The sequence below is a fragment of the Bombina bombina genome, chromosome 5, assembly GCF_027579735.1.
Source record: "Bombina bombina isolate aBomBom1 chromosome 5, aBomBom1.pri, whole genome shotgun sequence".
Lineage (NCBI taxonomy): Eukaryota > Metazoa > Chordata > Amphibia > Anura > Bombinatoridae > Bombina > Bombina bombina.
This window is the reverse complement of record NC_069503.1, coordinates 503211622-503224128: the sequence shown is the minus strand read 5'-3', so window position 1 is coordinate 503224128 and position 12507 is coordinate 503211622. Positions and strand designations below refer to the sequence as shown.

Genomic DNA, 12507 nt, shown 5'->3' with positions numbered 1-12507 from the left:
CAATTCCTATATGTTAAAAACATATCATTTGATATGGTGAGGGATGTATGACTATTTTTTTGTTACAGGCAAGAGATGTGAGCAGTTTTGTGTGAGGAGCAGGAAGTGAGTGTGTCAATAAACACATTCTTTATCTTGTTTTTTTTTTCTTCTGTTTTCAATTGTATCCAATCCCGATCTGTAGAAAAAAAAGTTACCTTCCTGGAAATTACACTTGCCCTGCAGAAAAAAAAATACTGTACCAGTTCTATATTTATTTTTTTGTTTTTTTTTTGTTTCTGTCATTTCTCTGGTATGCTGCATAACTAGCCAGTAACCAGTGTGAGGTTTCTGAGTGTATTTCCTTGCCCTGGTCATCTGACTTGCACTGCTGCAGATCTCACTCTGTATTTGAGATTGCTCCCAGCAAGATGAAGGATATTGTGAAAAAGCCAGCTATCTCTTTAGGGTTTATTTTTATACTTTTCATACAGCACAGCACCTCCAGATTATCATCTGATGCAGCCATCCAGCAACAGAGTCCAAAATATATTTCCATCACAGCTAACAGGGACACTTGTATAGGTATGTAATGCAATTTCATTGTATGTCCCTGCAAGTTATTTGTGACATAATGTAAACAAAACTCTTTTTGGTATGAAAGTTTAAAGGGACATGAAACCCAAATTATTTTTTTTCATGACTCAGAAAGAGTATGCACTTTTAAACAACTTTTCAATTTACTTCTATTATCTAATTTTCTTCATTCTCTTGATATCCTGTGTTAAAAAGCAAATCTGCATAGGTTCAGTAGCTGCTCATTGGTGGCTGCACATAGATGCCTCATGTGATTGGCTCACCCATGTGCATTGCTAATTCTTCAACAAAGGATATATAAAGAATGAAGCAAATTAAATAATAGAAGTAAATTTGAATGTTGTTTAAAGTGACAGTAAAGTCAAAATTAAACTTTCATTATTCAGATAGAACATGCAATTTTAAACAATTTTCCAATTTATTTCTATTATCAAATTTGCTTTGTTTTCTTGGTATCTTTTACTGAAGAGTAAAACTAGGTAGGCTCATAAGAGTTCAGGAGTGTGCACGTGTCTTTACTCTATGGCAGTAGTGTTTTGCAACATTGTATAACAAAGCTACAAATAATTTAGCAAAACACTGCTGCCATAGAGTACATAGATTATCGTGACCGCATTGACGTATTCTCCAATAGACTTCAAAAGAGCGTGGAAACTGTAAAAACACACACCCATACTCGCACGTTAACCCGATTAGATTTATTCAAGTGCGCTAAACCCGACATGGATTATGAATATTTCACATTCCAATGTTCTTAAATAAATATTTATATATACAGTATATATATATATATATATATATATATATAAATATATATATAATCTTAAATAAATACATATATATACATACAGTATATATATATATATATATATATATATATATATATATATATATATATATATATATATATATATGAGATGATTTTTGGTAAAATATGTATATATATATATATATATATATATATATATATATATAATAGTTGTTAGGTGTATGCACTCTCACCATCATGCCATAACAGCCAGGGTGCTATAATATATAATATATATAGATAGATAGATAGATAGATAGATAGGTATAGATACAACATAGATAGATAGATAGATAGATAGATAGATATAAATAGGCATATCTGTTTACAAATACATATTCCCCTATGTGAAGAACTTTCAAATGGGAAATATTTACAGTACATATACAGTTAAACACTTTATTAAATATAAATATTGCATAAATATGATTTTTCATGTTTTCAGCTACGACTGCAAAAGACTCCAATACACGCATATATATGTCTATATATGTATTCTTATGTATTTATGTGTTTATACATGTGTATATGTCTGTAAATACATATAGACACTTATAAATACATATCTACACACATATATACATACATATATCTATATTTAGACATGTATATGTATGTAGTTATATGTTAAAGCCCTTTGCCTGCCTTTTTTTTCTAACACCTGAGACCTTATATCTTTGAGCTCTTATAACTTTTTTTACAAAATTACTTTTGCTAGTGAGTTTAGCAAAACAAATTGTATGGAGCATTAATAATTTACATGGAATTCAAAGTGATGGCTTCACAGTGTGCCAAACTCCTGTGGGCTCCTGTGACCACTGATTTCTCTGTTTGATTCCTGTCATGCTGTGCGCAAATCAAAGAGCAGTGTTTATGGCCCAGTGTGCAAATGTGCCTTTTAAAATGCTTTCTGGGCAGTATTGATGTAGTAGCCTGGTATACTAATGTCAAGGATTTGTCAATCCCTGGGCTACATAATTGTTTTGATTTAAATCTCAGTAGCAGCTCCATAAACCATTAGCAAATATTAAAGGGATAGTAAAGTCCAAATTAAACTTTCATGATTCAGATAGGGCATACAATTTTCAACAACTTTCTAATTTACTTTTATCATCAAATTTGCTTTGTTCTTTTTGTATTCTTAGTTGAAAGCTAAACCTAAGCAGGGTCATATGCTAATTTCTAAGCCCTTGAAGGTCGCCTCTTATCTGAATAAGGAACTTTATTGGATTTTTAAATTAAAAACTAGGGTTCCACTAGGTTTAAATAAGGAGTGGGATGTAAGTTATTTTGTCTAGATTGAGCAAGTAAAAGATTTTCCCTACATAGATGTTATATGGGGATCGATTGCATGATGTTCTAGTCATAAGGTGCAATATCTATAGTTAACAGATGTATAAGTTATGATTACTGTCTGTAGGATATTGTCTTGTCTAGGTATATTTACATATGCTGCTTTATTTTTATGTGAAACTAGATTACATAAAAAAGTCACTTGCGGTGCTATTGGTGACACTTGGCCATAATTCCTGTAAATAATAGCCAAACAATAGCTGTGTACCTGGCAACTAATTCTAACTTTCTGGTTTCCAGCATTTGTAGAAGGTGGATACTTGGTAAAGATAACACTGTTGATGATGTGTATCACTTTCTGTTTTTAATAAGTTGTCTGCAGGTTTATTTAAATTTGTTATGTGTGGGCAAGTGTAAGGGCAACTAGTGCCCTATTTAATGATGGATTCTGTATACAATTATTGAGTCTCTGATGAAGCACCACTAGGGGGCGTTTAACGCGTCAGACTACCTCTTGTCTATGTCTGTCATGGTTTTATTTTACCAATAAACCTGTGAAATTTATTTGAACCTGTGTGCAGCCCTCTATTTGTTTGTATTGCATTTTAGCCAATCAGAGCTGACTCCACTGTAAATTCACGTGCATGAGCCCAATTTTATCTATATGAAACACATGAATTAATGCCCTCTAGTGGTGAAAAACGATCAAAATGCATTTAGATTAGAGGCGGCCTTCAAGGTCTAAGAAATTTGCATATGAACCTCTTAGGTTTAGCTTTCAACTAAGAATACCAAGAGAACAAAGCAAAATTGTTGATACAAGTACATTGGAAAGTTTTTTTTAAAATTACATGCCCTATTTGAATCATGAAAGTAAATCCTGTAATTATGGAGCAATGTGTAACTCATTAATTAGAGACCAGCTAGTCATGGGCTGCAGAAATATAAGGCTTAAAGAACACTTGCTCAGAGGGGAAGATTTAACACTGGAAAAGGCAGTAGAAATTTGTTAAAGGGAGATAAAACCCACATTTTTTCTTTCATGGTTTAGAAAGATTATGCAATTTTAAACAACTTTCTAATTTACTTATGTTTTCTATTTTGCTTCATTCTCTTGATATCTTTTGCTGAAAAGCATATCTAGGTAGGCTTAGTAGCTGCTGATTGGTGACTGCACATAGATTCATCGTGTGATTGGCTCACCTCTGTGCATTGCTATTTCTTCAGCAAAGGATTTCTAAAGAATGAAGCAAATTAGATAATAGAACTAAATTGGAATGTTGTTTAAAATTGTATTCTCTATCTGAATCATGAAAGAATTTTTTTGGGTTTAGTGTCCCTTTAAAGTTCAGCACAGGAACAAATGCACACACTCTGCCACAGTACAGCGGCAGCACCAGTAATGACAGTTACAATGGGGGAAAACAAAGTGAATCCACATTATGAAAATAAAATAAAAGGAAAAACTTTTATCACACAAACAGCAAATTGTGGATGTGGAAAGCATCATGGTATAAGGCAATGTCAGGCTTATGGGCAAATCTGCAGAAAGATGTGTAAAGCTAAAGAAAACTGTTCACATTGTTGACCAGTCAGAAAGCGAGGAATCAGAAGAATTCTCTATTGGAATACTTGACTTAACCAAAGCTACAGATAAGGAGAGGGTAATTGAAGCTATTACAAATGGCACTAATATTGCTTACAAAGTAGATACAGGTGCACAAGCTATTTTGATGCCAGAGAGCAAGTTTCACCAACTGAAGAACAAACCAGAACTTCTGAAAAGCTCAGTTAAACTAAAAACCTATAATGGAGATTTTATCCCAGTGCTTGGCAAGTGCAGTGTGTTCCTGGAATATGGAAATCAAACGCATAAAATTATCATTCTGGTAGTTCCAGGAAACAAACCAGCTCTACTGAATTTTCAAATGTGTGAAACTTTAAGAGTGATTCAAAGGGTAAATGCCATTGTTTCAATGAATAAAGAAGAGGACATAGACAATGTATTAACAGACTATGCTGAAGTATTTGAAGGAATATGATGTCTTCCAATGCAACATAATATACAACTAAAGGAAGGTTGTCGTCCAGTAGTGCATGCCATGCGAAATGTTTCAGTTGCTCTAAGGGATCGTCTTAAACGGGAACTTGCCAGGATGGTGGAAAAAGGTTTTATAAAGAAATCTAGACACCTACTGAAAGGGTTTATTCTATAGTGTTGGTGGAAAAAACAGATCGGGGTCTCAGAATCTGTATTGATCCCAAGGAACTGAATAAAAGCATCTTAAGAGAACACTTCCATTTACCAACAAAACCAGAATTGCTTGGGGAGCTAAGTGGAGCAACTGTATTCAGTAAACTGGATGCATCCTCAGGATATTGGCAGATTCCTCTGGAGGAGGAAAGCATGAAACTCTGCACTTTCAATACTCCTTATGGGAGGTACTGTTACAAATGACTGCCCTTTGGCTTGTGTTCAGCACTAGAAGTGTTTCATAGTACTATGCAGCAACTTCTTGAACCAATACCGGGCACAACCGTAATGATTAATGATATTCTGATCTGGGGTAAAACCAAGCAAGAACATGATGAAAGACTAAAGATGGTTTTAGATGTTGCTAAGGAGAATAATTTGAAGTTCAATAAGACAAAGTGTCAATTCAGAAAAACTTAAATTCAATATTTGGGAGAACAACTCACTGGAGGTGGTGTTTTACCAAACATGAAAAAGATTAAGGCAATTACAGAAATGCCACAGCCAGAAAATATGCAATATATAGCACACTTACTAGGAATGGTGAATTACCTTGGCAAGTTCATATCTAATTTACCAGACAAAACTGTACTAATGTGACAACTACTCAGAAAAAACTGTTCTGTTATTTTAGCCTTTGAAAAAGCCTGACCGGAGTTCGGGGGAAACGCGTCAGACCAGGGGTCATATCATTTGATGTCTGCGGGATAACAGCAAAACTTTTCAGCACACAAGCTTGTCAAGCAGCTGGGTAAAAGGATCCGGATTACTTTTGCCTGTAGCAACTTGTAATCAGCTGTAAGGAGGCGGACCATCTTTGCTGGTGTGGTGAGAGGAGCTGTAAAATCCTATAAAGACACTTTATTTTCACTTGCGTGTGTTATATTTTCAATAAATCTTTTCACTTGAATCGTGCCTTGTGCGCCTGTTTTTTCTTTTCTTTTCTATCAGAAAAAACTATGCCTGGGAATGGTCAGAGGATCACCAGAAAGAATGGAAGTTTTTGAAGGAAATGCTTACTACTGCACCAACTCTGTAATTCTTTGATCCAACAGCAAAAACAAAGTTGTCAATTGATGCTTCAATTGGGAGCAGTTCTATTTAAAAACCAAGGCTCAGGATGGATGTCTGTGGCTTATGCATTTAGAGCATTGACAGATACAGAAACATCATATGAAAAAGAAACACTGGGAGTAGTTGACGGATGTGAACATTTTTATGTTTATTTGGAGAGTATTTTCAGCAGAAACTGATCACAAACCTTTGATTCACATCTACCAAAAGGGCTCGATACATGCACCTCCAAGAATTCAATGTTTGTTGCTGAGACTTCAAAGGTACGACTTCACCTTGGACTTTATACCTGGCAAGGAGTTGGTGGTAGCGGATGCTCTGTAACGAGCTTACTTACTATTTAACAATAAGGACTTACAGTTGCAGAAAGAGGTGACTGTTTACGTCAATCTGATCTTGAAGACAAGCCAGTTTAGTCATGCAATGTGGGCAGCAACAGAACAGGCTACAGAAACAGATGCTCTTTTAAGTCAAGTGAAGAAAGCACTTTCTAGTGGCAAATCTAAGAAACAAAATGCCCTATATGCAGTTTTCTTATTATTTCTTTCCTGAGCTCCGGGGGAACCACAATTCTCTCCCCTTTAAAAACAATCCCATCAATTATTGACAGTTCTTTTCTTACATTCCAGTAAGGTTTTAAGTCAACATTCACTTTGGCTTTTGAGTTTGGCCATCCTTGCCTTATTACTGTAACCAAATTGGCCATAGTTGCATCCCTTTCTGTTGCTAGCTGTATTTCTTTAAGTTTTTCATCAGTAGCAGGTAATTGTGAAAGTACAGAGTGCACATGCTCTTCCAAGTCTCTTTCCTCTCTTTCATCTTGTCCAGGCTTAAATGTCCTTGAAAGCATATCAGCTACTGGAATTCTATTGCCAGGTACATATACTACATGCATATCATATTTTTGTATTCTTAGGATCATTTTTTGCAGCCTTTGTGGAGCGGACACAAGTGGTTTCTCCATGATGCTCATAAGTGGTTTATGATCAGTCTCAACTGTGACTTTCTGCCCATAGATGTATTGATGAAACTTTTCACAACCAATTACAATGGCCAACATTTCTTTTTCTATTTTGGCATAGTTGTGTTGCGTAGGAGTCATTGATCTGGAAGCATATGCAACAGGCCTGCCTTCCTGCATTAGGACTGCTCCTAAACCGAACTTAGAGGCATCAACCTGTATTGTTACCTCCTTCTTGGGGTCAAAATATTGTAATCCAGTTTCCGATCAACGCACAATAAGACCTTTGACATCTTCAAAAACATTATTTATTGAGTCATTCCAGCTCCATAGTGCATCCTTTTGGAGTAGTTCTCTTAGTGGAGCTGTAGCTTCTGCTAGTCCAGGAACAAACCTTGACAGATAATTAAACATACCCAGAATGGTTTCGAATTCCTTCTTAGAGGTAGGAGGATCCAAATGTTGTATTGCTGCTATTTTCTCTGGGTCTGCTTTTAGCCCATCTTGTGACAGAATGTGACCAAAATATTTAACTTGGGTAACACCGATTTGCATTTTACTTGGGTTTAACTTCATGTTTCTCTCTCAACACCGTTCCAATAGTGCACACAGATTTTGATCATGTTCTTTGCGTGTAGATCCATATACCAGAAGATCATCTATGATTACATCTACACCATGAAGGCCTTCAATGGTTTCATGTGCTTTTTTCTGAAATATATCTTGTGCTGAGGAACTCTAGTAAAGCGCCATCTTCCAAATGGTGAATTAAAAGTGGTGAGCCTGCTGCTCTGTTCATCTAATTTGAGCTGCCAATATCCTGACTGAGCATCTAATACACTGAAGAATTTTGCATGTGCTAACTTGTGTGTGATGTCATCTAGAGTTGGTAAACTGTAGTGTTCTCGCATGATTTCTCTGTTTAAATCTCTTGGAAGAATGCATATTCTTAAAGCACCTGAGTTTTTCTTTTCTACTGCAACCATTGAACTCACCCACTCAGTGGGCTCATCTACTTTTTTCAGCACTCCTAAATGTACCATGCGATCCAGTTCCTCTTTGAGTTTGTCTTTTATGGCAATTGGAATCCTTGGTGAATGAATTACTGGATGTGCATCTGGTTTTAGTTTAATGCTGCATTCACCAGGCAAACAACCTAGCCCTTGAAACACATCTGAAAATAGTTCCTCAACTTGTTGCTTAGATAAACCTTTGTTATACTGATCAACAGTCATGCTTATTTTTATAAGATTTAGCTGTTTGCAGGCACTTAACCCTAAAACAGGCTTTGCTGGGGTGTCTATAACATAAAATTCCAAATTAAGGCCTAGATTTGGAGTTTGGCGTTAGCCGTGAAAACCAGCGTTAGAGGCTCCTAACGCTGGTTTTAGGCTACCTCCGGTATTTGGAGTCACTCAAAAAAGGGTCTAACGCTCACTTTTCAGCCGCGACTTTTCCATACTGCAGATCCCCTTATGTAAATTGCGTATCCTATCTTTTCAATGGGATTTTTCTAACTCCGGTATTTAGAGTCGTGTCTGAAGTGAGCGTTAGAATTCTAACGACAAAACTCCAGCCGCAGGAAAAAGTCAGTAGTTAAGAGCTTTCTGGGCTAACGCCGGTTCATAAAGCTCTTAACTACTGTACTCTAAAGTACACTAACACCCATAAACTACCTATGTACCCCTAAACCGAGGTCCCACCACATCGCCGCCACTCGATTAATTTTTTTTAACCCCTAATCTGCCGACCGCCACCTACGTTATCCTTATGTACCCCTAATCTGCTGCCCCTAACACCGCCGACCCCTATATTATATTTATTAACCCCTAACCTGCCCCCCACAACGTCGCAGCCAGCTACCTACAATAATTAACCCCTAATCTGCCGACCGCAAAGCGCCGCTACTGAAGTTATCCTTATGTACCCCTAATCTGCTGCCCCTAACACCGCCTACCCCTATATTATATTTATTAACCCCTAATCTGCCCCCCTCAACGTCGCCTCCACCTGCCTACACTTATTAACCCCTAATCTGCCGAGCGGACCGCACCGCTACTATAATAAAGTTATTAACCCCTAATCCGCCTCACTAACCCTATAATAAATAGTATTAACCCCTAATCTGCCCTCCCTAACATCACCGACACCTAACTTCAATTATTAACCCCTAATCTGCCGACCGGAGCTCACCGCTATTCTAATAAATGTATTAACCCCTAAAGCTAAGTCTAACCCTAACACTAACACCCCCCTAACTTAAATATAATTTAAATCTAACGAAATTAATTAACTCTTATTAAATAAATTATTCCTATTTAAAGCTAAATACTTACCTGTAAAATAAATCCTAATATAGCTACAATATAAATTATAATTATATTATAGCTATTTTAGGATTAATATTTATTTTATAGGTAACTTTGTATTTATTTTAACCAGGTACAATAGCTATTAAATAGTTAAGAACTATTTAATAGCTAAAATAGTTAAAATAATTACAAAATTACCTGTAAAATAAATCCTAACCTAAGTTACAATTAAACCTAACACTAGACTATCAATAAATTAATTAAATAAAATACCTACAATTACCTACAATTAAACCTAACACTACACTATCAATAAATAAATTAAATACAATTCCTACAAATAAATACAATTACATAAACTAACTAAAGTACAAAAAATAAAAAATAACTAAGTTACAAAAAATAAAAAAATATTTACAAACATAAGAAAAATATTACAACAATTTTAAACTAATTACACCTACTCTAAGCCCCCTAATAAAATAACAAAGCCCCCCAAAATAAAAAATGCCCTACCCTATTCTAAATTACTAAAGTTCAAAGCTCTTTTACCTTACCAGCCCTGAACAGGGCCCTTTGCGGGGCATGCCCCAAGAAGTTCAGCTCTTTTGCCTGTAAAAAAAAACATACAATACCCCTAATCTAACCCAAACCCCCCTTAAATAACACTAAGCCCCTGAAGATCATCCTACCTTGTCTTCACCTCACCGGGTATCACCGATCCGTCCTGGCTCCAAAATCTTCATCCAACCTAAGTGGGGGCTGGCGATCCATCATCCGGTGGCTGAAGAGGTCCAGAAGAGGCTCCAAAGTCTTCATCCTATCCGGGAAGAAGAGTAGATCCGGACCGGCAACCATCTTCTTCCAAGCGGCATCTTCTATCTTCATCCGATGAGGACCGGCTCCATCCTGAAGACCTCCACCGCGGACCCATCTTCATCCGGCGACGTCCAACTGAAGAATGACGGTTCCTTTAAGGGACGTCATCCAAGATGGCGTCCCTCGAATTCTGATTGGCTGATAGGATTCTATCAGCCAATCGGAATTAAGGTAGGAATATTCTGATTGGCTGATGGAATCAGCCAATCAGAATCAAGTTCAATCCGATTAGCTGATCCAATCAGCCAATCAGATTGAGCTTGCATTCTATTGGCTGTTCCGATCAGCCAATAGAATGCGAGCTCAATCTGATTGGCTGATTGGATCAGCCAATCGGATTGAACTTGATTCTGATTGGCTGATTCCATCAGCCAATCAGAATATTCCTACCTTAATTCCGATTGGCTGATAGAATCCTATCAGCCAATCGGAATTCAAGGGACGCCATCTTGGATGACGTCCCTTAAAGGAACCGTCATTCTTCAGTTGGACGTCGCCGGATGAAGATGGGTCCGCGGTGGAGGTCTTCAGGATGGAGCCGGTCCTCATCGGATGAAGATAGAAGATGCCGCTTGGAAGAAGATGGTTGCCGGTCCGGATCTACTCTTCTTCCCGGATAGGATGAAGACTTTGGAGCCTCTTCTGGACCTCTTCAGCCACCGGATGATGGATCGCCAGCCCCGCTTGGGTTGGATGAAGATTTTGGAGCCAGGACGGATCGGTGATACCCGGTGAGGTAAAGACAAGGTAGGATGATCTTCAGGGGCTTAGTGTTAGGTTTATTTAAGGGGGGTTTGGGTTAGATTAGGGGTATGTGGGTGGTGGGTTGTAATGTTGGGGGGGGTATTGTATGTTTTTTTTTACAGGCAAAAGAGCTGAACTTCTTGGGGCATGCCCCGCAAAGGGCCCTGTTCAGGGCTGGTAAGGTAAAAGAGCTTTGAACTTTAGTAATTTAGAATAGGGTAGGGCATTTTTTATTTTGGGGGGCTTTGTTATTTTATTAGGGGGCTTAGAGTAGGTGTAATTAGTTTAAAATTGTTGTAATATTTTTCTTATGTTTGTAAATATTTTTTTATTTTTTGTAACTTAGTTCTTTTTTATTTTTTGTACTTTAGTTAGTTTATGTAATTGTATTTATTTGTAGATATTGTATTTAATTTATGTATTGATAGTGTAGTGTTAGGTTTATTTGTAGATAATTATAGGTATTTTATTTAATTAATTTATTGATAGTGTAGTGTTAGGTTTAATTGTAACTTAGGTTAGGATTTATTTTACAGGTAATTTTGTAATTATTTTAACTATTTTAGCTATTAAATAGTTCTTAACTATTTATTAGCTATTGTACCTGGTTAAAATAAATACAAAGTTACCTGTAAAATAAATATTAATCCTAAAATAGCTATAATATAATTATAATTTATATTGTAGCTATATTAGGATTTATTTTACAGGTAAGTATTTAGCTTTAAATAGGAATAATATATTTAATAAGAGTTAATTAATTTCGTTAGATTTAAATTATATTTAATTAGGGGGGTGTTAGTGTTAGGGTTAGACTTAGCTTTAGGGGTTAATACATTTATTAGAATAGCGGTGAGCTCCAGTCGGCAGATTAGGGGTTAATAATTGAAGTTAGGTGTCGGCGATGTTAGGGAGGGCAGATTAGGGGTTAATACTATTTATTATAGGGTTAGTGAGGCGGATTAGGGGTTAATAACTTTATTATGATAGCGGTGCGGTCCGGTCGGCAGATTAGGGGTTAATAAATGTAGGTAGGTGGAGGCGACGTTGTGGGGGCAGATTAGGGGTTAATAAATATAATACAGGGAGTGCAGAATTATTAGGCAAATGAGTATTTTGACCACATCATCCTCTTTATGCATGTTGTCTTACTCCAAGCTGTAAAGCCTCGAAAGCCTACTACCAATTAAGCATATTAGGTGATGTGCATCTCTGTAATGAGAAGGGGTGTGGTCTAATGACATCAACACCCTATATCAGGTGTGCATAATTATTAGGCAACTTCCTTTCCTTTGGCAAAATGGGTCAAAAGAAGGACTTGACAGGCTCAGAAAAGTCAAAAATAGTGAGATATCTTGCAGAGGGATGCAGCACTCTTAAAATTGCAAAGCTTCTGAAGCGTGATCATCGAACAATCAAGGGTTTCATTCAAAATAGTCAACAGGGTCGCAAGAAGCGTGTGGAAAAACCAAGGTGCAAAATAACTGCCCATGAACTGAGAAAAGTCAAGCGTGCAGCTGCCAAGATGCCACTTGCCACCAGTTTGGCCATATTTCAGAGCTGCAACATCACTGGAGTGCCCAAAAGCACAAGGTGTGCAATACTC

At 36.8% G+C, this 12507-nt stretch overlaps 1 protein-coding gene across 2 annotated transcripts in view; it reads left to right on the top strand.

The window, feature by feature from the left end:
- The first annotated feature begins 270 nt into the window (after positions 1–270).
- The window catches only part of AOAH (acyloxyacyl hydrolase), a 411773-nt gene continuing 399536 nt past the window's right edge, over positions 271–12507 (top strand). For both annotated transcript variants that reach the window (XM_053714415.1, XM_053714414.1), the window contains exon 1: positions 271–564. In XM_053714415.1, coding sequence (XP_053570390.1) covers positions 411–564 — 154 coding nt within the window. In that variant the 5' untranslated portion in view covers positions 271–410. The remainder of the gene's footprint in view (positions 565–12507) is intronic.